At 44.1% G+C, this 24,495-nt stretch overlaps 1 protein-coding gene across 1 annotated transcript in view; it reads right to left on the bottom strand.

Moving 5' to 3' along the window:
- SNED1 (sushi, nidogen and EGF like domains 1) overlaps nucleotides 1-18,501 on the bottom strand; it is a 73,932-nt gene extending 55,431 nt beyond the window's left edge. Inside the window, exon 1 of the mRNA XM_083613679.1 lies at nucleotides 17,996-18,501. Coding sequence (XP_083469805.1) covers nucleotides 17,996-18,205 — 210 coding nt within the window. The 5' untranslated portion in view covers nucleotides 18,206-18,501. The remainder of the gene's footprint in view (nucleotides 1-17,995) is intronic.
- Nucleotides 18,502-24,495: the final 5,994 nt, after the last annotated feature.

Genomic DNA, 24,495 nt, shown 5'->3' with positions numbered 1-24,495 from the left:
AACAACTCCTCAAGTGGGCTGCATGGTATGGACACTTGCAGTGATGTCTACAAAACTGCTTTTAGGAATCCTGAAACAATAGCACTCCAAAGGCTGAACTTTGTACACAGCCTAAGTAATGTACAGAAAGCATGCACACCTAGGGCAGCCTACACACATGGCCCCTTGTGTCACATCCACATATTACATCTAAAGCACTCTTATATCACTTTAACTGCCATGGCTTCCTCCAAAGAATCGTGGGAACTGAAGTTTATCAAGAGTGCTGACCTCACAGACTTATACTACCCAGAATTCTACAGTTCCCAGAATTCTCTGGGATTCTTAAAGTGGTTTAAGAGTTCTTTAAATGTAGTGTGGATATGACTAGCCCAGAGAACCTCTAGATTTGCTAACTGAAAATCATAGCTGCCAAATATTAACGGGCCCTGCATCCAGATGGTTAAAATAAGTGTTGAATAATCTCACCAGCAAGCAACAGAGGTTTTGTTCTACATGGCTCAAAAACCTCTGTAAGAGAAGGATTGCAAAACCACCTCAAAAGTTAACAAATTCACACTGCTTGTGACCCTTTTTGACATTCCTACTCAAACTGATCAACATACACTTTTCCTGAAAAAAGGTTGTAAGCCCAAGAATTTTTTCACACATTGCAGTTCACTGTTGCTTTGTTTCCCAGCTGGGTTGCAGGGAGAATGAAAAACAAAAAAACCCCTCTAACCTCTACATGTTCTTGATGCTAGGGCTAGAGCTTACCGGAGCATATTGCTGAAGAATTTGGTATAGCAACCCCTCAGGTCAGCATTTTGTATGAGGCAAACCCTTCTGTGTAAACACATGTTGAGTTATTGCCATGACTAAGGGGAATAAGATTACTGTTTCATAAATTCTTAGTAACCTTTTAATGTCCACATGGGAACATTCTTCCTATTATTAAAGCAATATGGGATGAAGCAGAGGCCAAGATTTTCAGAAAGAGCTGCCTAAAGCTAGTTGGGATTTTTCAAAGCAATCCAGGTTATTTAGATGCCAGGAGCATGTCCACAGAAAACAAAACAAAACGAGGATGTCACAGCAAACAGCCACTGAGAGCCTCAGCACATTTACATGGAAGTAAGTGCTGCTGATTTCAGTGGCGTTTACTTTAAAAGGAGGCTTGAGTTTTTAGTTTGTCATTTGAAAATGCTTTGCACGTCTTGAGCTATTAGAATGTTCTACCAAGCCTTGTCCTCTGACTACAACAGATAATGCAGGGAGTAGTTTTATTTCCCACTGCTGCAAAGCTGGGGTTCAGGAAAGGCTCATGCATTCACAAGATGGCTCATTCATTTCTTGCCCGTAGTCATGGGCGGAAATCAGTTCTATATGCATATACAGGGGAACTTAAGTGATACCAAGTCAAAATATGGAAGGATATAAGTTCAAAGGGGAAAGGATGCAACTCTGTTGCAGAGCATCTGGTTTGATTGCAAAATATCCCTGACTGAATCCGCAGCGTCTCCAGATAGGCACCTTCTGATGTCTCTCTTCATCCTTCACAGTTTTAAATGACAAACTAAAACTTCAGTCCTAAGCGCACTTCACTGGAAATAAGCTCTAGCAGCATGTAAAGGTAAAGGTAAAGGGATCCCTGATCATTAGGTCCAGTCGTGACCAACTCTGGGGTTGCGGCGCTCATCTCGCTTTATTGGCTGAGGGAGCCGGGGTACAGCTTCCGGGTCATGTGGCCAGCATGACTAAGCCGCTTCTGGTGAACCAGAGCAGCGCATGGAAATGCCGTTTACCTTCCCGCCGGAGTGGTACCTATTTATCTACTTGCATTTTGACGTGCTTTCGAACTGCTAGGTTGGCAGGAGCAGGGACTGAGCAATGGGAGCTCACCCCATTGCGGGGATTCGAACTGCCAACCTTCTGATCAGCAAGTCCTAGGCTCTGTGGTTAACCCACAGCGCCAGCATGTACTTCCACACAAATGTGCTTAGGAATGTAGCTTAAGCACACTCAGCTGAAGTTGGAGATAGCCTAGGATCACCTAGGGGCATACACTGCATATTTACTCAATCCAACTATTATCCCATGTAGCCCAACAGCTTCCATTTCACATGGTGAGAGACTGTACATGCATCTATGGCATTATAAAGAACTCCCTCTTGTTTGTTCCAAACTAGCCTGGTGTATACCTTTCTTTAGGGGATAACATCTGCATTCCTCACTAGCCATGTGCACATTCAAGGCAAGCTCTAGAGTGGGACTCTTCTGAAGATGCTCTTGTCATTTATATTTTAGGAGAGTTGGCTGAACAAAGTCTTTAAGATGTGGCTTCCAAATTATAAATAACTATTTTTGGAAAGCCATTGCATCTAGATTCTGTTTGAAAATGCACATTCCTAAATTAAATGCAGATGCGCTCCATGTATGTACAGAGTAGAGGTATATGAATCACAAGATCCACACTTTGCAGATATTGCGGGAAGCCATACCAGGAAGGGGGTTCACAAGCTTTCCCAAAGAGTGCCCCATTTCTAATTGTTGCCATTTGTCAGAGCCACCTGCTGATGACATATGTCATGGATGATGCACTCATGCAGAAACTGTTTTCACAAACTAAAAAAGAAACTGAGCAGGAAAATGATAAACACAACACATGAAAGCAAAACAATTAGGAGAAAATCTAAATTAAACCCAGAAACATCACGAAGGGGGAAAAAAAGCTCCCAAGCCAAATAATACCTAACCCCCAAAGAAGAAATCCAAAAAGTAACGCACCCACAAACATATGTGCCAATCTGGACACCACCCATGTATCTCATGCGAGAAACATAATCCACTTTAGCAAAAAGGGCAGTTGGTGTTCTTACAGAGCAATGGGCCTCTCCCATTTACAGTTAGAAGTTTTCTCTTTATCTGGAAAAGTCACAGCCCCACAATTGGAAAAAAAAATCTTTACTTATTCCAGATGAGCTTTTGTCACATCCTGGCCAATGTCTTTAAAGATAAAAATAGAACATTCCCAAGCTTCATACAGTGGTGCAAAGAACAGCACAATCTTCTGGGTGAACCCTGCAGCTTATTAACACTCACGAGGGAGTTGTGGGGTGGGGGAGGACAGGGGAAACAAAAAGTAAACATCAGCTTAACATGCTCGGAAACATGTGGTGCCCTTCTCTAGTGGCTGACATTTAAGAAAGCTCAGAAACACAGTTCTTCAATAGCTCAAACAATTGGCAGCAGAGGATCCATTTGAAAACTCGAAAGACCTCCCCGCTCCCACCATAAGGTTGTACTGATTTTCCTTTAGTGGAAAACAACAAACAAAAAACAAGTGGTGCTTTGGAATGTTCGGACTATGGCACCTTAAAAACTAACAAATGTATTATAGCAATAAGCCTGTAATACTGTAAGACACTTTTGCCAGATGCATCAGCCACAATTTTGTTAAAGTGTCATAGGCCCTTTTATTTTTTGTTGCATGCCTTAACACAGCAACTTCTTTGCAATTTGTCTCGTAGAGCACAACCACATGCATGTCTACCCAGAAGTAAGTCCCACTGAATTCAATGAGTGCTGCACCTAGGTAAATGTGTACAGTGGTACCTGGGGTTACAAACACCTCGGGTTACAAACACTTCGGGTTAGACTCCGCTAACCTGGAAGTAGTACCTCGGATTAAGAACTTTACCTCAGGATGAGAACAGAAATCGCGCGCCAGCAGTACGGTGACAGCAGGAGACCCATTAGCTAAAGTGGTACCTCAGGTTAAGAACGGACCTCTGGAATGAATTAAGTTCATAACCAGAGGTACCACTGTATAGGACTGCAGTGTTACTGCAAATCCAACATGAAACCAAGGACTGACAACTTTGAGCTGTAGATATTCTTATGCTTCCAAGAACTCATACAGATCAGTGTGTTTGGTGGGTGCTAATCCCAAATAGGCCAGAAGTCTCACCCAAAGCCCCCAGAACCATAGCTGACCCAATACATTTTGTTGCCCAAGGCTGACAAAATGCTGCTCTCCAATGCCATTCACCATATAGAAGCTCATTGGACTGGCAGCTGAATCTTACTTCAACCCCAGCAATAGAAAAGTAACCTGGTTCACATGTACTGTTAAGCCAAGTTTATAAACTAGGCTTTAATTTCACCAGCTGAGCATCTTAAAAAGAGCGAGGGAAGTGAATCCACCAGGCAGGCCTTATTTCTCCTGCCCCCTGGAGGCTGACAGGTGGATGTATTTGGCGATGAAAACACATCTCCAAAGAAAGGTACTGGAAGTGCTGAGCAGCAGTTCAGGTAGCCTCCTTTGAAGATCTTTCAGTGCCAACCAGCTGATTGGTCCTTGGAGCATGTCTTCACATAGCCTCCCTGTAACCACTGATCAGATGGGTCATTTTCCTCTCTGCAGAGAAATAAGATGTATTCAAAGTGCTTTCTCCAGTGCACTGAATACAAACTGCTTCCTCTAGAAAGGGAAAGAAATATATGCTGTTTTAAAATGCTGTATTTTTTTTCTTTCTTTCCACAGAAAGTGGCTTGGATTTAAAGTGCTTTGAGTCCAAGTAGCCTCCTTCTGCCCCCTCAGCTGCACTATAGGGACTCCCATAGTGGAACTGATCCCAGCTGATTGTCAGGGCTTTTGATGTGCTGGGCTCTCTTGAAGCACTCTCCTTCCTTGTAAAACAGGTACGTTTATGTCAACAAAGCATTTTTTTTAGGGTGTGTGTGTGTGGACACACCCCAGGAAAGGTCCCTTTAAATCTTACACTTCAAATCACCTTATCATAGCATGGAATATAAGCAGCAAGCTTTTGAGGGAAGTGACTTGACCATATCTTCAGATAAAATCTCAGGACTCCCTCTTCAGCACAGAGCACTACTGCAGTGGTGTCAATTCGGCCCACTAGAAAAGCTGTGCAAGATTCCCCGCACATTCACCTCTGAAGTTTGTGAGGAAAGGGAGCCTTAGCCAAGACGTAGGCCGTTCACATAGTCTTTTCCACCACAGCCAGCAGCAGAAACCAGAGTTCAGTATGCTAATGAGGGAAAACCTCCTTTAAAGTTACACCCATCTCTTCCCAAAGGACCCATGCATCAAGCTATTTCGTTTTAGTGCATTCTGGTTCCCTCGAGTCCTCCCCATGTGGTCGCTGCCAAATAAAACATTGCTATGGAGAACATATGAAATGCAGGCTGTAGGGGTCAGCTCTGAAATCATGCACGAATGGAAACTGAAGCTTAAACCTTTTGCTGTTAATACCTGTGAAAACGGGAGAAGTACATTCATCTCCTGCCACGAAAGGAATTGCTGCACTAGTTGGCGCCTCATATTTCCACAATCTGCTGCTTTGCTGTTAATCCAATATTCAGGATAAAATTCTTAAAGATATAAGTAGCTAGAGGCTAGAGACATAAGAGTTATTATCCAAGCTTAGCTTCTCAAATACTCTAAGTTGTGTGCACCCTGCTCCACCTACCTGTGCAGATTTCTCTTTCTTTTGAGCTTTGTCCCACAGCACTAGAGATAGGCATGCCAAGAGAGAGTCCTCTCAGACACTATGGAAATCCACGGTCACTAATGCCTTTATTGTCCCAGTGGCAGCAAAAGAATAAAGAAATCCCAAATTTTGTGTGTTTTTTTCTAGTTTTCGTGGGAATTAATAAAATGTCACACTGTGCAAAATGATATGCAGTATTACTAGCTTCCCAGCAGCAGTTATCACACTGTTGGTTTTTCATTTTCTAAAAGACAAATGTGGCACATGGCACATGTGGGAGATGGAAACTGGGCCTGACAAGATCAATGAGCCAACGTAGGGTTGGAAGATTCCGAAACATAGGAAGCCAACTTATATTAAGCCAGACAATTTGCCCATCTAAGCTGGTGCAGTCTACTCTGGCCGGCAACAGTTCTGCAGGATCCCTGACAAAGATATTTCCTATCAGCCGGTAACAATCCTTTTTACCAGGTGATACCAAGAACTGCACCTGGGACCTTTCGCAGGCATTGCATAAATGCTATCGCTGTCAATGTCCCCTTCTCATAATGAAAGTTTCAGAGCAACAACCAAGAAAGGAGTTGATTTTTAAATATTTTGCCCATGGTGGTGATAAAATCGCTCAGAACTGGGGAGGATTTGGATTTAAAACATATGTTTATTCACTCCGCCACTTGCAAGCACCATGTTGAAAAGGAGCCCCCTTCCACATTCCATATTGGAAGAGGGCAGAAGAGAGGCAGACTGGAGTGCCAAGTGTGCATGTGTGATGTTGCTAAAGGATTTGTTCAATTACCTCCTTGTGTGAAAGAGGACAACTGCTAGCATTTCCAGTGCCAGGAACAAGTCCTTGTCAGTGACAGGGACCAGCTGTGTGACCTGGGAGGCAAGGCAGAGGATGGACACACACACTTTCAGATAGGATTTGAGGAGGAGGGGTGGTGGTGATTGAGATTCTAGCCTCCCTGTTAGCCCTTTTCATGTTCCATGAGGAAGAAAGCCTTCACTGCACCAAGAAAATCTATCTAGTGGAGACTTTCTCAGCCTGACTCATCTTTGCCTTGCACTTGGTGTTGCCTTTTACAGCACTGCCAAAGGCAACCCACTAAAAGTCTGGCTCTGTTACAAAGGATAGGAGCATTTTACAGCCATTCTGTAGAGATTGGAGCTCAGCCAGTGCGGTCTGGGTGGGGGCGACGTATGCAGGAGGGCCGTGTGATTTTACTGATTAAAAAAAAAACAAAACAGCCAACCCTCGCTAACAATAAGCAATGAAAAGGAAAATAGTACACAACTCTTCTCCAAAACCATATGCTGGGCAGGATCTCAGGTGGATTATAAAATTATTACATAATACTATTACAAGCTACAAAACTACACCCCAACACATTAGGGTAACAAAGGGAAGAATTAAACTGGTGAAGCAAAGATGAGGGGTGTGTGGATACGTTTGAGCACTTTTAGATTAAGGAATTTTCAAGTACAGATTCTGCCAAAACCAGGAATGTGGGGGGGGGGGAGTTCTCTTTTCACCTCGTACCATTATGAGCATGTAAAATTCTTCCTTAAGCAACCAAAAAAAAAGGAGAGCGTAGAGCAAAAACAGCTGCTCCCTGCAGGTCAAGGCTGAATTTTGAGATCTGCATGTCAAACAAATGTGATTTGAGTTTGGTTTCTAAAGCTGTACTGTATTTTAAGAAAAAGTTCATCAACCTACCTTAGTGTTATTAGTCCAACTATAACAAGGCAGAAAGGTTTTATTTGCTTGTAGGTTCCTGCTGGCATTATAAGGATGAATATACAAAACTGTAACTTTTACAAGTAAGAGAAGTCACAGGCACCACAGGGAACAGCTTAATATTGGGGGGGGGGAATGTATTTATTCATTTAATACTGTGTATCCCGCAACCTCTGATCTCCAACATCACATGAGGTTTGGGCTCAAGTATGTGACTTTTTGTCTTTCACCACTGAGAAGCTGCCTTGAATCCTTACACTATTAGTATTACAGCAGAGATGGGAAATCTGTAGTCCTCCAGATGATGTTGGACTCCAACTTTCATCAACCCCAGCCACCAGTCAATGGTCAAGGATGAAGGGAATTGGAGCCAACACCATCTGGAGGACCACAGGTTCCCCAGAGATGGATTAGAGGCTCAGCTTCCAGATGGGATTGGACATCAGCACCTTCTATTTTAGAAAATAAGACTGGGGGAAAACTCATTTCCAGCATGGATGTCCCCTGTCCCTGAACACACACCCCTCAAATCTTGCAGCATCTCAAAAATTTATGCAACATCATCACTGTACTGTATCTGTTTTAAAACTAGAGAGCATGTTAGAGCAGAGTTTTCATTTGCCTTGCCAAATCATTTTTAAACATAAACCCTGTTTCAAAATTTAAGAGAAACTGTTTGCCCACTTAGGGTTCCCAGATGCATGAACACAGATATTTAAAAACATATGCATGCAATCCACACTTATAAGTTTGCTGGTGTGAATATCAAAACTCGCAGCAATGGGCTTGCTACTCAGAACGGAGAACTGCTGTAAGGTTTTGGCTGCAAAAATACTCCCACTTCTTTGCTGCCAGATTAATACATGTGGCGAGCTTTTGGGAAGTGCCTCCCAAATCCACTATTTTGGGTCAACAATAATATTTACTGGAAGTTCAAATTTTGCAGAGCAGACTTTCTGTACATTCAGTACACAGTCGTCATGTTTGTGGTCTACACTTATTCACAAAGAGCTGCAAGTACATATCGCTTGGGAACCTTATGACAGAATATGAATGACAGCAAACATGGGAATAATCGATTGTCACTGGCAGGATATGAACCAAAACATTACAAAAGACTTTGATGCTCCCAGAAGCCAAATGTAAAAGAAGATGAAAGATTGCCAGTAAAATAATTACAAATGGAAGTTCAAAGCAGCTCCCAGACATATTGTATAGAGTGGCAACAGCCAGCTAGTACAACACAGATATTGTTGCATAAACAGACAGTGAACCTGGACGTGACAAAGGGGTGCTGGCTGAAGAAAAACATAAAGAGCAAGGATTTGGGTAGATCTTTAGAATGGGATGTACACAGGAAGAATAAATACCATGAGGTACAGCAACTATTGGCTCACAGTAGCACAAACTAAGTTGGTGATTGTGGTGATTGCCTAAGGTGGGGAAAGGGCAGTGACAGTCACAGCAGTGAGTATAAGCATGGAGCAGTTCTGCTTAGAACACAAGCATTATCTCAACATAATATGATTCTTGCGTGCAATATCTTAAAATTAGAATTATTGCTGACCCTCCTATTTTCCAGGGACAGTCCTGGATTTACAGAAGCCATCCCAGAATGTCCCACTTTTCCCCTTCCCCATTAATCAGAAGCATCAGATTGGTTTTAACATATATGATATTTTGCTGCTTCAAAGTAGCAAAGTTTCTTCTGAAGAACTGCCCATATACTAAAATAAAATAAAAAGACTGACTGGCTTCACTTCTTAGTAAAAGCAAATGCTTTCATGGATCAATAAACCCTTGGCTTCTCCTCTCGTTTAAATAGCTAGTAATGTTTTTAACATTTCTATCCAACTGCATCTTATAAACAAGTCAAACCAACTACAGTATGTTTTACTGACCTTTAAGATACACAGCAGGCTAAGAAAAAAACACACACATGCTAATCTCAGTAGAAACCAAAAAGTTAACAATGGCCATTGGAACATTTTCATGAGTGGAGTGGGGAGGGAACAGAATCTGCCTGTGGTTCCTGCTTGATTCCAGCACCCTCCACAGTAGCTCCTCATAGAAGGTAAAGGCAAAGTGGGAAAAACATATTTCCTAGAAAGCTAGATGTCAAGAGTGTATGGTTCTAGTCTGGCTTTCTCCTTCCAGCTCCACAATTCTATGACTCTATTATTCATTTTCTGTATGTAGCTCAGCTTTTTGTATTGTTTAAGCAGGGGTGTGTGGCTAACATTTTTTTGGCTAAAGGCTGCATTCACTCTTTGCTAAGCCTTCAGGGGTTGCATGTCAACAATGGATGTGGCCTAACCTTGCATGAACTGAAGGGAGTTAGAACCCCTCACTGCTCATTAAACAATCAAACTGATGACTGGGGAGGGGGTGATTTACATGCCAACAGGGTGCTGGAGTTTAAAACTTCTCTGTCCACCCCAGTGTGGAGTGTACTTTTATTATTATAGCTGCCACTGCCAAATTCAGTAGGGTCTTGGGGGTGGGGGGGGCAGAAAAAAACTGTGTGGAGGGCAGCATCAAGCCCTCAGCATTGGACTAGCCACCACTGCTTTAAATGGGGAAGCATTCATATCACATAAACCCTACAGTCTAAAGTGGTACAATCTAGAAACATGTTTACCACCACATCTGCTGCATATGAGAACTAACCCCAATTGTGAGCAAGAACAGAATAATACTGGTAGTTCTGTTAGCTCAGCCTCTGTCCCTGCAAGAACCAGTGTTGCATAAGAACTACAGGGCAGGGGTTCAATGTGCAGAACACAGGCTCAAATCCCACCCAGCCATGAAATTTACTGGGTGGTGTTGGTGAAGTCATAGTGTCCTAACCCAACCTATCTTAGAGAGCTGCTACAGCAATAAAAACAGGAACCTCATGTGCGACTCCTTGGGCTTTAAGAGGGAAAGTGTGGGACACAAACGTGACAAAGGGATAATATGAAGCATCCCTACCAGATGCCTGGCCTACTTCTTCCTGAGATCAACAAGAAAGGCCATTTCAAAACCTTCATAATGTTGAACCACAATCTGTCTTTGTATAAAATCTTGTGTCTCTTGTCCTTTCAAGAAACTATGCCTCTTATTGTGACACAGTGAAAATTTCAAAAACCAACAACCTCATACAACTCACCCATACATTCCATCCAACCTCCATTTGACAGAAACACACTCCCTTCATTGGTCTTTTCCTCATCAACATTGGTCTTCTCCAAATACTTCTGCAGTTGTCAATTCTTTTCAAGGCATTAGAGCCCAGGAACTGAACACCATATTCCGGATGAGGTCTTACCAATGCCGAGTTGCTCATTAATTATATTCAAATGTGCAAATTAAACACAGCCCTTGCTAATTATGTACTTCCAGTGTAGCCCTTTGTAACTTATAAATTGCCCACCCCTGATATAATGAACTATCCAATGTTCTATCCGCATACAGGCTTTTCATCATTGGATCTTTCTTGTGATGTTGTGGGAAGCCAAAGACATTTCTTTGGAAATCCTGCAACTAGCATCCGCTTACGCCTTCTACTTTCTTCTGCAAGTAGTTTGCACTGTCCTGGCTTGACCTTTTCTCTCCCACATTCATTGTTTAATGCAATCACCGTTGTTTGTAAGGCACTGTTTCCTAGATTAAGTGTACAAACTGGCAGAAGAGCAAAATGAGCTTTTGTTTGTTTAATCATTTGCCCATTCTTGACTTTGGTGAGATACGTTTCTGCTTCATGTGTAGAACCTTCAACAAACAATGAGGACTAATCCTTTGGAAGCAGAAAGAGTGTCCCCTCACTTACCACCCAAACAGCCAGAACTGTGCTTTGGTACTTGTACCTGTCTCCAGCAACTGAGAATGGGATACATGTTATTTAGTAATTGCATCTGTTGTCACATTTGTTGTCCAATCAGTTTAAAGAACAACACATGCCCCACCTCCAGTTTATCTTCACTACAACTGTGTATGTGAGGGGTCTATGGCTGTAGAGCATGCTCAGTCTGCACTAGGTCTGTTTTGTAGTTCTCCTCTGTTTTAGGGCTTTATTTCTAAATATTGTTTGTACGTCTGTAAAACTTTGGGTTCCCCTAGCTAATACCTTCCTTCTGTACATGGATGGCACTGTTTTTGATACAGAAAGGACTGGCACTTACCTATGTTTGATGGGAATAATAATATGTAGAGGTTTTAGATTGGAATGTGCCACCTCAGACTGTGGATATATGGGTGGTACAATTTTTGAATACTCTCCCACGGTAAAAGAAAGAAGCCAGATAAATCCAGGAACTAACAGAACAAGGAAACACATTTGATGAATGTGCTGGTTTTCCATTGGCATTTAAGTATTTTTTAAAAATAAAAATATAAAAGTGTATTTTAAAAATGTGACCATTCTATTCTGCTTATTCCACTGCATGGTTTTATCTGGACTGAGACACTGGGTGGGGTTAGGAGTGAATTGCTTTGCTTCCTGTTCTTCATCTACCCCCCCTCCTTGGAGCCCTTTCGGGACTCCTGCAAGTGGGTCAAGCAAAATAAACCATCACTGACAGGAAATTATGTCCTGCTCTCTCCCTGTAGACCCCCCCCCATAAAGTTATCATGGTTGCCCTGGATAACTCCTTACTAATTTGAACATATCAGTTCAAAGGGGTTAGCAGTGCTCTCTTTCCAAACTCTACAGAGCTCAACCAGAAGTACTGCTTTTCACAAACATATTCAGGAGTGTGAAAAGAGTGCAAGAGTGTTCAGGATCACAACTTCCAAAGGGGCAGGCATCTTAGTCTGCCTCAGCAAACACAGCAAAGCATCTCTTTGCACTTTAAGATTTATTGTAGTGCAAGCTTTCCTGGACTCACAGCACTCCTAATTAGGCACATGAACTGTTATCTTCAGCTGGCAGGTGTATACGTATCTGCCAATCAAAGACTTAACAGTTCATGCATTTGATTAAGTGGGATGAACGTCCACAAAAGCTTATGCTACAGTAAGTCTGTTATCCTTTAAAGATGCTGCAAAGCTCTTTGTCATTTTCACCTGTCCAGGAACCACTGCCCCTACTCTGAAAAGACTATGTTTGCCTTCAGTGACATTGGCACGCAGCCAGATTTAATCACACAGAGAGGCTGGCCTGGTTCACATGTCACAATAAGCCAAACGATAACTTACTGGGATCGTGCAGGCTCCTGGAGAGGGGCTCAGATATTTTGTGCCTTCCTGGTCTTTTTTTAAACTCCCACACCATGTTGAGCTAAGCCAAGGTTTCACTTACCATATTGTCCAAATGCAGGCTTCTGGCTAATCTCTCTCTCTCTCCCCTCCCCATCACTAACCACAAGTTATAAACTTTCCAGGGAGTGGGTGGGAATAGGAAGCTATCCTCTACACTACAGAGTGAAACCATTGGTCTAACTACCTTATTGTCTATACCAGGAGTCAGCAAGGTTTATCTTGCCTGGGCCGGATCAGTCCCGTGGAGATCCCTCCGTGGGCTAGATTGTGCGCACCCGCGATTTTCGGCTCCACAAAAGCGAGTCCCTGCACCGTGCCGGTTTAGTGCAGCGTGCGAGCAAGCAGCTCAGTTCGGGGTGGCTCATGGGCCGGTCAAACAACCTCTGTGGGCTGCTTCTGGCCCATGGGCCTTAGGTTGCTGACCCCTGGTCTATACTGATTGCCAGCACTTTTTCCAGCATTTTATACCATTATCTTTCCTAGACATAATGTGGATAACAAGGTTGCATCCCATGCAGCGAAACCAATCACGCTGCCCTAAATCTGCCTTGGCCCCAAATATAGGACTCAGCTTACCTTTTACCCCATGCTTTCCAGGCAGAGGTCCGAGCTTCAAAGTGCCGTGCCTGAATGGTTTTCTTTTCTTTTTTTGCCTCTGTGCTTTCTCTGCAAAAACCCACTCTTAAACACTGAATCAGAATAAACAGCAATTTGGGTTTTCTAGAGATTGTCATGTGCTCTGATTCAGTGGTAAAGAGCAGGTTTTCACAGGGAAAGTATCAGAGAGAAAAGGGGGGGGCAGGGGTTGGACATAGCACTTTAAAGTGCAGTCCTGTGCCTAGAAATACAGCACGAAAGGTAGTCTGGATGAGCCCATAGTTGGAAGTTTGCCTTAGCATCTACTGGGTGGTTTGAACACCAGCATGCCTCCACTGCCTCTGGCTAGCTCTGAGCTCCAGGGGGACAATGGATACACTGGCTTGCTCCTGCATCTGCAAGGCAGTTAGATTCCACCAGGAAAGTAGGCCCAGAAAGCCAGTTTGAAGGAGAGTGCTTTGGTGCGCCTCTGACCCTTTGTTGCATTTTTAAAATGTAGTGCAAAGTCAGGGACAAGAGCATGTGCTAGTGGTTAAGAGTCTTGCTTGGCCACTCAAAATTATTTGACCCCAGCCATGCACAAGTATACTAACCATCCATTTCCAAGAGCGTTATTGTATAGGGCATGTATTCCTCACAGCACCAAAGTGTTGCCATATTCTAACAAACAGTGCTTGGACACAAGGCACAGGAAAGGATGATCAGTGAAGAATGCATGCTAGTAAAAGATGTTTTCCAAAAAGTATCCTCATAAGCAGATAAAGTAAATGCCGGACAACGGACTAGCTAAACCCAAGCCAGTACAGCTTTCTCATTTTAGGACTCTGTTACCTTAAATACAGCTTCACACAGGATGAACGTAAGCAAATATGGACCTCCAAGTAAGTCAATGATTGCACCCTGCACACATACTGCATTGGTAACCATTTCCTGGTGTTTGTGCATGGAACAGAAGAGGGCCATTTGTTTGTCATATGTAATGACAGTGCATGAAATTGAAACAAACATTGAAGTAATTATCAATCATGGAAGCACCCTCTTTGCTTATAGCACCAAGACTAAATGAAAGCTCAACCACAAGACTCTCCTCCATGTGAATTATTCACAGGCAGAGAAAGAGACATCTTCTAAGGCTACTGGATTGTGTTGCTGCAGTAACAGACTCTCCTGAGGTAATGTCAACATCTATTAATGTGTCCAGGAAATTAGATTTTGCTTGGTCATCATTGTAAGCAATTTCCTGTCTCCTATCATGGCAGGCAAGGGAAAAAGTTTTACAGTCACCTAGTTTTTACACCTACTCTTCAGGAATGCCCTTGTGGTGAGTTTCATGCAGCCAAACTCATATTCGTGTACTGGCAGTGACAACCCAAAGGCGCAACACTGCATTACAAATCATATTCAGAGAGCTAACAGAGTCAAATCAGCCAATAGAATTAGGCAGTGGAAGAGGCCAAGCCATTCAAGGATTTTCCTTGAACCCAGAATCTTTCGGCCATTATAACCCCTTGGCGGCAGAGTGTAATTGCCAAATATAGCAAAGACATGCCGATTCGCAACATCCTGTTACAGCTTTGATGCCTTAAATTAAATTAAAACTGTTGACTGTCCCCAAGTAAATCCAGATGACTTTGGAATAATTTGAAGTGACCTAAAAAAGAAAGAAAAGGAACCAAGAAAAAGGCAGCTAGATTTAAAGATGCCAGTCATGTTGTATAAAACAAGGATCTATTTGCACAGCACAAACCATCAGTCTAAAGACTGTGAATCAATGGATGTTACAGTTATTGGCTTGAATCATAAGACAAGGAAATTTCATGTGCCATTCTTTCCCTTATGATCCTTGAAAAGCCTTTCCAGGGGGGGAGGGGGGCAGCTCCTGAACAATGAGCATGGGAGGGGAGATGGGGCAGGAAATTGTCCTCCTTTGACCTTCCGAAGTTAACTTTGTCTTTCCCAACCTGGCTGTGCTGGCTGGGAGATGTAGTGTAAAACTTCTGGAAGGCACCAGGTTAGATTAACAAACTTTTGATCAGATTGTCAAACTTTAGGGTCCAATCCACTGAGGCTTGGGTACATGTTTTTGCTGGAGCATATAGCTCGAGAGACAAAGATGAATCAGAGAGACCTTGGTTGAAGCCTCACTTTGCAATGAACTGATAATGTGGTGCATCAGTCTCTTTCACCCTCATCCCTCCACCTGCATTACGGAGATAATAATACTGTTGAACCTTACGAAGGTTGTTGTGAGGCTCATGTGAAGTGCTTTGAACATGTAAATGGTGCTGTTTTTTTTACTACCACCAGGCTAGATTAGATCACAAGCCATCTACCACAGCACGTTTTTTCTTCCAACCATCATCAGAACAGATTTTAGAGATTTTACTCACAGGCCTGTTTTGCACATAATGCTAAGCCATGGTTTGTTTAGCTTAGCCATGGTGTAGACCCAGCTCCAGAGACTAACCTTGGTTTGTTTCCTGGAAAACCACAGGATGAAGTCCATGGTTTGTTGCTGGCTTACAAACCTTGGCTTGGTGTTATATCCAACCCCAACAGCCTTGCCTAACCAATAGTCTGCTTGGCTATCCCACCTCCAACACTTGCCAAGTCATATAGGCACACGGAAAGAGCAGCTGGAAAACAAACCAAACTTTAAAGCCAACCTAAGTGCAAAGTTATATTATCTAACTATCTTGGCTAACGAAATTTGGTTTTGGTTGTACAAACATCTGGCTTGCGGACTATGCGGTTGCCAAGGCAGTTAGTGGTATATTTGCTGTCATTAGAATCTTGAAAATCTGCTTTTGGGGATGGGAAGAATTTTGTTGTTGTTGTAATGATCATGATTGCAGTGGGGGGAAGAGTTTAAAAACATGGTAACAGGACTGAAAGGCCCGGAAGACAGATGGCAAGCAATTGTCTTTTGAGATTTTGTTTCTAAATCCACCATGCAGTTTTCTGGAATCATGACAGTTATTTGTGGCTAGCAGTAGTTTAACTCTTTGGTTCCTCTTGCTTAAGGTTACCAGATTTTTTTTCAATGAATCCGGGGACACTTTTCAACTTCCTACTAAATAGATGGATTTTGTCAGGGGACTGATTTGTAAATACAGGGATTGCACCCAGGAAACAGGGACGTCTGGTAACCTTACTCTTGCTGGCTAGCACACTCAGCTGGCTGGACAACAGCCCTTTAGTGCAAAGGAGCAGGTCCAAAGTTGGTGCTTGCAAGTTGCAACCAATTATGTGCACATTGGTCAGAATGCCTTTGGTTCAGTGTTTTCCTCAAGGGCAGTGTCATTAGGTGCTTCCACCAGATGGGTGCTGAGTGTGGGCTGAAGGCACTTCATGCTTGCAATTTTCTTCAGCATCCACATGGCATCACAGGCATAAAAGTATCTGTCCATTCCCCCCCCCCTTATTTAATCTGGATTTACTCTAGGAGGAGTTAAAAAAACTATCATAAACTACTCCTTTACATTATCAAGCCATGTGTCTGGAAGTACCTATCATGTATTTTTCTGGTATTATCAGTCAATGCTCATTTATTTATTATTATTATTTATTATTACAAAATTTATCATTTATCCTTCACCATGGGCAGGTTACAACAATGCAATATACAATTATATAAACAAGAATACATTGTCAAGGCAGCACACCAAAATAAGACACATTAAAAACATGCATCTAAAACAGACCACTGGTCCATCCTGTCTTGAGGCTCCTATCCCACCTCTACCCTCCACTTTTGCTTCTTTGGTGGTTTTGAGGTGCCTCCTATCACTGGGATCTCATCCCCACCATGCTATCCTGTTATATGGCATTTACTATATAATCCCATAGCCAAGATTGTCATGTGAAAGTCAAAGTGCTGAAGAAAAATGGATGGACTTTGGGAAACCCACCAGTGCACTAATACTTAGCCTATTTATATATGTTTTGATGGGCTATTTCGAGAACATATCTGCAGAAAGGCAGCAAACACATTCAAACAGGTGTGCAGAAACCCCAGTTCTTTACGTGGCAGATGTTTCTTATCAATAGTTTGCAGAAATCAGATTTAAAGTAGCTACCATGCCACCTGTGGTTCGTCTGTACTGGTCCCCCAGGAGCTCCAGAAAGTAGATATGGGGAACATATAACCCTTCAAATGTTGTTGCGACTCAAGCTCCCACCAGCCCCAGACAGCTTGGGCAATGGTCAGGGGTGGCGAGATTTGTGGTCCCTCATCCCTGACATAGGCTACTGAATATGTGTATCGAACAGAATCCATGTGAACATAGTCTAAGAAACCAAGTTTTTCAAAATACCCCACCACCTTTACCTGGCTGCAGTACAAGGCAGGGCTTTTTGCACCACACTCATCCCTAGGAATGAGAAAGCCAGTGAAAGATCCCCGCTTGCCTTTGGCCCAGTTCAGATGCTATAAGCTTTAAAGCAGAGCTGGCTAACCTGAGGCACTCCTCCAGACATCATTGCGCTGCTGCTTCAACTCCTAGCCTACGGCCAGGAGTCCCAACAACACCCGAAGCGCCACGGATTAGCCAAGCTTGCTTTAGGGTCTCGGCTGCAGCCCGGAGCACTTATTCCCAGGGAGGGAGAGAGAGAGAGCTTCACCCAACTTCCGTGGGACCTGCTTCAGCGAAAGCACGCCTGGCATGGCATTGCAAAGCTCAACGCAGAGCATCCCGGTCGGTGGAAGCAAGCGCGCTCTGTAGAGAAAAGCCTCTCACGCCGTGAGCCCGGTAGAGTTTCCCTCCCCGCTCTAGTCTCCCTTTTATTACGAGGACCAAGTATGTTGGGTGAAGTATTTCTGAGGGGCCCTCAGGCACAGAGCATTCCAGGGTAACTACTCCGCGGTAGGCAACCTCGGGGCTGAGGGGGGAAAGGGGGTGTCTCTCTCAGGCAGACTACTCACGTAGAGCGCCATGTGAGCCGCGCCGAAGAAGGGGAACTTCACGGCGATGGGCCGGAGCCCCGAGCCGCCGTCGTCCTGCTGCGGGGTGGCCGTGTCCCCCTGCGCCGGCCCGAAGGGGTAGAAGTCAGCCAGGGGCACGGCGCCCTTCGCCCGCAGCCGGAGCCAGCTGCCGAGCGCCAGCAGCACCACCCAGCCGGACAGGCCCCGCATTTCCCCGGCGGGCGCCGAAGGACGGGCGGGCAGAGCCGAGCTGAGGCGACGGGGCTGGCACGGAGGCGCACACGGGGCGCTGAGGCGAGGGAGGGAGGGAGCGCGTAGACGGCGCGGGCCGGGAGGGAGGAAGGGAGACCGTGGCGCCAAAGGGACAAGGAGCTGCCTCTGGCTCGGCGGCGGCAGGGCAGCGCCGGCTCCCGGGACGCGAGAAAGGCTCTGCTCGGGACGGCGGCTGCTGCAGCTGCTGAGCGACCCGCGCGCACACTGAGCCTCTCTGTGCAGCGTCGAGGGAGGGGACAGCGGCTCATTCACACAGCTCGGAGGTATACATATTCATACCCTGGTCAGCCAATTAGGACGCGACCTGGAGGAGGCGGCCGCCGAGGTTAGGGGCGGGGTTAGAAGGATCGCGTCTTCTCTTAAAGCGCTAAGGACAGCTGGCCGGCGAAAGCGCGGCGCTACAGCTCGGGCTAGCGCGTGGCAGGCGAGCGGAGGAGCCGCGGGCGCGTCCAGGCTGCGGTGCTCAGCGCGCTCGGTAGGGAGTTAGGACCTCAGTGTGCGGGGAAGCACTGGGACCGCCAGGGGGTCAGAGGTCCGTCCGGGGCCCCTCGCTCCGCAGGATGAGCGGAAAGGCCCCAAGCGCAGCATCGCCAACTCTGAAGTGGGCAAATAACCCATTGCCATGTGAGCTCCGGCGAGACCATTAAGGCCAGCGTCTTAAAATTACCCAGCTGACTGCATGCATTGGGTGGCGGAGTTACTTCTGAGTAAGCACGCATAGGATCGGTTTGCAAGCCACGTCACACTTTTTTTTTTCCTTTTTCCGAGTTAAGGATGCAGTCCTAAGCCCACTTACTTGGGAGTAAGCCCCATTCAATGGTATTTACTTGTGAGTGGTTAGGATTGCCACCCACTCTGGGCCATCGCCTCAATCCCAGGCATGAGAGGATTCAGAGTGTTCTGTGTCTAGACAAAGATGCCTTCTTCCTAATTAGTATTCCTTTACGGGGCTGCGTCTGCATGCGAAGGAGTCCAGGCTTAGTTCCCCACCTGCAAATCTGCTGCCAGCCATTGTCACAACAATAAGCCATATGGACTAAGCCAGCTCCTTTTATTCCTAGCAGAGATTTGGGGTGTGAACACTGAAAAGAGATCTGAGTGATCGCAGAACAACATTGAATTCAGAGTATCATAAAATAATAGTGGTGTCCCTGCAAAACAAAAAACAAAAAACTTCCTTTCTTTCATCACTGACTTATTATCATTTCCTGCATCAAAAATGAATTGGACTAAAGGTACCTTATCGATTTTATAGGTGTTTGGATGGGAGTCTTGTATTGCAAATGGGTCAATCTCATTTTTCTGCGTGCAGGTTTAGTGCATGAGCTGCCCACATTCTCCCCCCTCCCCCTGTCACTAGAGGACTTTGGCAGAATGCCAAAAGAGAGTTATTGACTGGCCTGAGTCACCTAGGCTGAATGGGATTTGAGCTTGGATCAGTGGCGTAGCGTGGGGGGTGCAGGGGGTGCCGGCCGCACCGGGCGCAACATCTGGGGGTTAGGGTTAGGGGGCGCAAATCCACGGGTTAGGGAGCGCAAATTACTTGCCTTGCCCCGGGTGCTGACAACCCACGCTACGCCACTGGCTTGGATCTCACCAATCCTAGACCAGCGCTTCAGCTACTACTTCCCCTATCTTGTGCCCTCTAGATGTTTTAGACTACAACTCCCATCAGCCACAGCCTGCAAGACCAAGCTTGACTTTATTCTCAACTCCCTTGGTAGCGTAATCTGAATGCTGCAATGAGGAATTGATGTTAGTTAAAACAATGCTTGTCAAGTGAGCTCAGGCCTGCTTGGGAGTGAAAAGGTTACAGAGATACAATCTAATTTTGGGAGCAGAACTAGGACATATTCTTACAAATTTACACCAGCTGCTTGTTGGAAGTGCTACACGCTGAAACCTCTAAAGGCCTTTTTAGCAGAACAAATCTGGGAGAGCGCCAGAAAACAACAGCGATAGTATAACTTATGGCCAAATTCAGCAAATGTGCAAAGCAAAACTAGTAGCTGAACTGAGCTTTGTAACTTTTAAATCTTCTGCCTCAGCACCTTTTGATGTGCAGGCATGTATGTGCATATGTGCGCCTGCACATGAGCTCTGCCCCTCGTGTCACCATGCATGCATACAAATTTGCCAGAAGTCATCAAGTAAGAAAATGGTAGGCAAACTTCCCTAAGGAAAGCACATCTACAATTTGTGTGTGTCTGTGTGTATGTGCTTGATGTGGTTGTTGATGGCAGCAAACACTTCCTCAACTTTTCTTGAGGAACTCTGATTTGTTCTTGTTTGTTCCTCTTCCTACATCCCTCCTGATGCCCTTTGTATACACTGAACTCAGTATGAGGGCGAATTGCCCATCACTGAAAGTTAAGTCTTCAATCTTATAATAAGATAAGTTTTGTTAATTGTGAAGAGGTCTAGCTTCACTCTGTCTCTGCCTGCTGATTTACCAGATTCATGGAAAAAGCAAATCAAAAGAATGATGGGCAGCTGGGGCTGTAGTGGTTTGTGACACCGAATTAAAACTGAGCACCTTCAAAGTAACTGGATATTATTCAGCTAAGTTTTATTCAGAGTAGAACCACTGAAATAAATGAATATGACCAAGTTTAAGTCCATTAATTTCAGTGTGTCTGCTTTGAGTAAAACTCAATACCACCCTTTAGCAATTTCCTGATGGGAACCATTGATTAATTACAAATATAGTCTAGCTTCTCTGTCTCACCAGCAAATTCAACTTTCTGTCTTTATTCTGCATATTCTTATTGAAAATTACTGTAAAACATTCCCAGACTAATTAATACTGGTAGTAAAACCAATCAAAATCACAACTGAAGTCTTCTGAGTCCAAACAGGATTCACCCTCCTTTGGACAAAGGGATAGGACTAATGCTTAAGGCTATATTCTTATACCCACTTACCTAGGAGTAAGTCCCATTGAACTCAGTGGGGTTTACTCATGATTAAGTATGCATACAATTGCATTGTTACTCAGTACTCTCATTCCAAAGAGATGAAAATAATTTTTTTTTTGTAATAGTAATTATTGATTAAACTTATTAGTTGCCAGTTACCTCATACATCTCCAGCATTTAAAGCATAGATGTAAAATACATTATACAAGGAAGAGAAAGAAGAAAAATCATATAAAACCTAAGCACTCTTTAATACAATATGCAACCCTTGCCAATAGCCATAGGAAGCTTTGGCAGCACACCGGCAATAAAACAGAATCGGCTCAGCCCATTAAAGGCCTGGGAAAAAAGACAAGTCTTTACTTGGCCCCAAAGACACCAGGCAGACGTCACTGGGCAGTCACAGGAGAGAAAAAAAAGGCCCCCTCTGTTGCCACTCACCTCTTAGCCTACCTCAGAAGAAGAACCTGAAGAAGGGTCTCAGATAAAGATCTGAAGGCCCAGTAGGTTCATATTGGGAGAGGGGTACCAGAAGATATTCTGAATATGACATTTCTGACTCAGGGCTGCATTCCATCTGTTTTGAAGAATACTCCTATACTTCACTCTCCAGAGTGAATTTTGAACCTTTCCAGAGTTTGTATGATGAGGTAGGTAAAGCGTAGCTGTCTTCTACCCCTGACATTTCCGTCACCTGAAATGTCACTGAACTAAATACAGTTGCAAAGTCAGGGTATGCAATATTTTAACAGTAAATACCACATTGCAGTTTTGTGGTGCTAAAAATATCATTGAGAAATTATTTGTAGCAATGCAACATTTTCAGTTACATGTCATGCTCAAGTAGCCCTTTGTCTTGGTTTAGGAAGAATGCAACATTTATCTTAAGCAAATCATTTTATCTAGCAGGCTCAAGTTACTATTGCAAAGGCAGCACAAAACACCCTCACAGAGCTATGAAAGCCCCATGACACTCTCAGTTATAATACAAATAAATTTAAATACAAGTTCAGTTTAGATCTCAAACAGAGCAGTGATTTTCTGTTTAATGCTTCCCACTTAATGATTATGAAAATGTAGTCTGCGGAGTATAAGGTAAACAAATACTTTGAAATTGCTGCTGTGGATTTATGATGCTATGACAGAACTGGCACATCAGGATCTTATGAAAAAAACTAGAGTTCAGGACTCCACAATACTCACAAAAGTCTCATTTATTTATTTATACCCATTTCTACATATGTGTACAAACCTGAGAAAGCCCACCTAATTCAAATAAGAGATATAAAAGTATTCACAAGATTTGGGCCTTTCTTATAAATAACCACTCTCCCCCTAACAATTTTATTTATTACATTTATAAACAGTACTTTCTTTCTTCCATGGAACACAGAATTATCCAGAGAGGGTCACTCAGCAGTCTATTATCTAAGCCAAACCTGCTTAGGTTTGATAACATAAGGTTCCCTAAGCTATGTACAGAAATTCTGCATTTTTAAAAGTTCTCTGCAATTACGTCAAAAGCAGCAGGGAGTGAAGGTTGCACATGGATGTTGCCCTCATGTTGCCAGTGAATGTTGGCAGCAGAGACAGCTATTCAGTTATGAAAACTTCTTGCCCATCAGAGTTTGGAATTAAGCTGAAGGAAAGCAAACGGCTTGTTTGCTTGTTTCCACTTCAACTAGGGGCCTAAAACAATAGGAGTCTTGTGGGCCATTCAGAAAAGGCTTTGCACACTGTTTATGGCCCACAATCCAGTGGTCCTCCACCCTGTCTTAAAGCCTGCCATGAAATTAGCCTGAGAAGCCCTGGACAATTGCAAAGTGCAGCTTCCTCTTTATGGAAGGTATTTATGCTTAAAAAGCTTTTGGCGTCAAATAAGGGGACGTGGAAGTCCACTTGCAAGATTCCCAGTCAGGAATGGCTGAGGAGAATCAGCTGATGAGATTTGATGGGAGAATTGTAAGTAGTAGCTGAGGACCAAGAGGGTTTGTTTAACCCTACTAACCTACTAACAAAGTAAACATGAAAAGATAGAGAACTGGAAGTGCAGGAGGAAACGCAAGACTGGCAGCCCAAGTTTTGGGCAACCAAGCCAGAAAGAACCAACTGCAGCCTGGATGCCATGGGTGAAGAACATATAGCCTCTTTTGCCCATGCACACCCTATGAAGGGCTTAAGGGAAGAGTCTACATTCCTACAGTGGGAATGATCCCAAAGGCAAAACACACTTGGAGCCCTATTTGTCTTAGGCTGAGATCATTGCTGGTTGAATTGTAGTACAAATCTGTCTTGAAACAGGTGGGGGCAGGGAGGCAATATCAGGCCCAAGGCCTCCACCTCTTTGTCTGGCCCTCAGGACGCTTCCTCAGTCCACACACCCCTGCTGGTCCTGCTTGGCACTGCCTTAAGTAATTTTTGCCTGGCTGGAAGATGTCTTTAAACTCTGACAATTCTTCTTGCTCCCCTGGATGGTGGCTAGAGAGGAGCATGGGTGTATAAATAAGCCTACTGCATAAAGCTAAAAATTGAATTCATAATTCCCCCCACTTTGCAACAGGCCCATGAGAAAGTTGCCTAGAGCATGTGACCCTTGGAGTGAAAAAGGTCCCCTACCCTTGACACAGAAATAGTGTTTTGAATGCAGAGATGGCCTTCATCTTTGGACCGAGGAGCGTAAGCCAAAATCAGCTTCTCAAATATTCCCTGTTACTTGGGTTGCCCATCTTCCTGTGGAAGGTCTCAGGGGAAGTGTCCCAGCCAGCTGGAGGCGCTCTCCTTTTTCCTTGTTGACAGCAGTGTTGGAACCAGGCTTGCACCTACTTTTTGGCAATTTGCATGTAGGGAGGCAGTTCCATCTCACGGAAGTAGGAGCAAAGCACCTCCATATGCAGAGGGAAGAGCTTTGGCTGTGGACACGTTTTACATGCACAAATTCTTTTCCTTATTAGTAATTTGGAAACTAGTTAACTGAAGCCATGTACCCACTTTCAGACATATGGTGCCGTTAACATGAACATTAAAAGGCAAGTCCTGGTGTTCCCTTTTGTGGCTTCATTCCCCTGGGAAAATGGTCGTACAAGCAGTGAGTGAGGTCACCACATTCCCCATGAATATGTATCCCAGTACTTTGCTATGGCATCACATGGCTGTTCCATCTGTTTAAAAAGCACTGAATGGTTTAAACTGGATCCTCAAATAAGGGTGCCTGCTTCTCTCTGAACCACAGCTGAGTCCATAGATGTCATCCAAATATGTGAATATTCCTGTGAAAGCAGTCTCTTATTCAACCCCATTTTTACACAGAGA

The sequence above is a fragment of the Podarcis filfolensis genome, assembly GCF_964270895.1.
Source record: "Podarcis filfolensis genome assembly, chromosome: 5".
Lineage (NCBI taxonomy): Eukaryota > Metazoa > Chordata > Lepidosauria > Squamata > Lacertidae > Podarcis > Podarcis filfolensis.
Note: the sequence above shows the minus strand (reverse complement) of the source record. Positions and strands in the feature narration are given on the sequence as shown.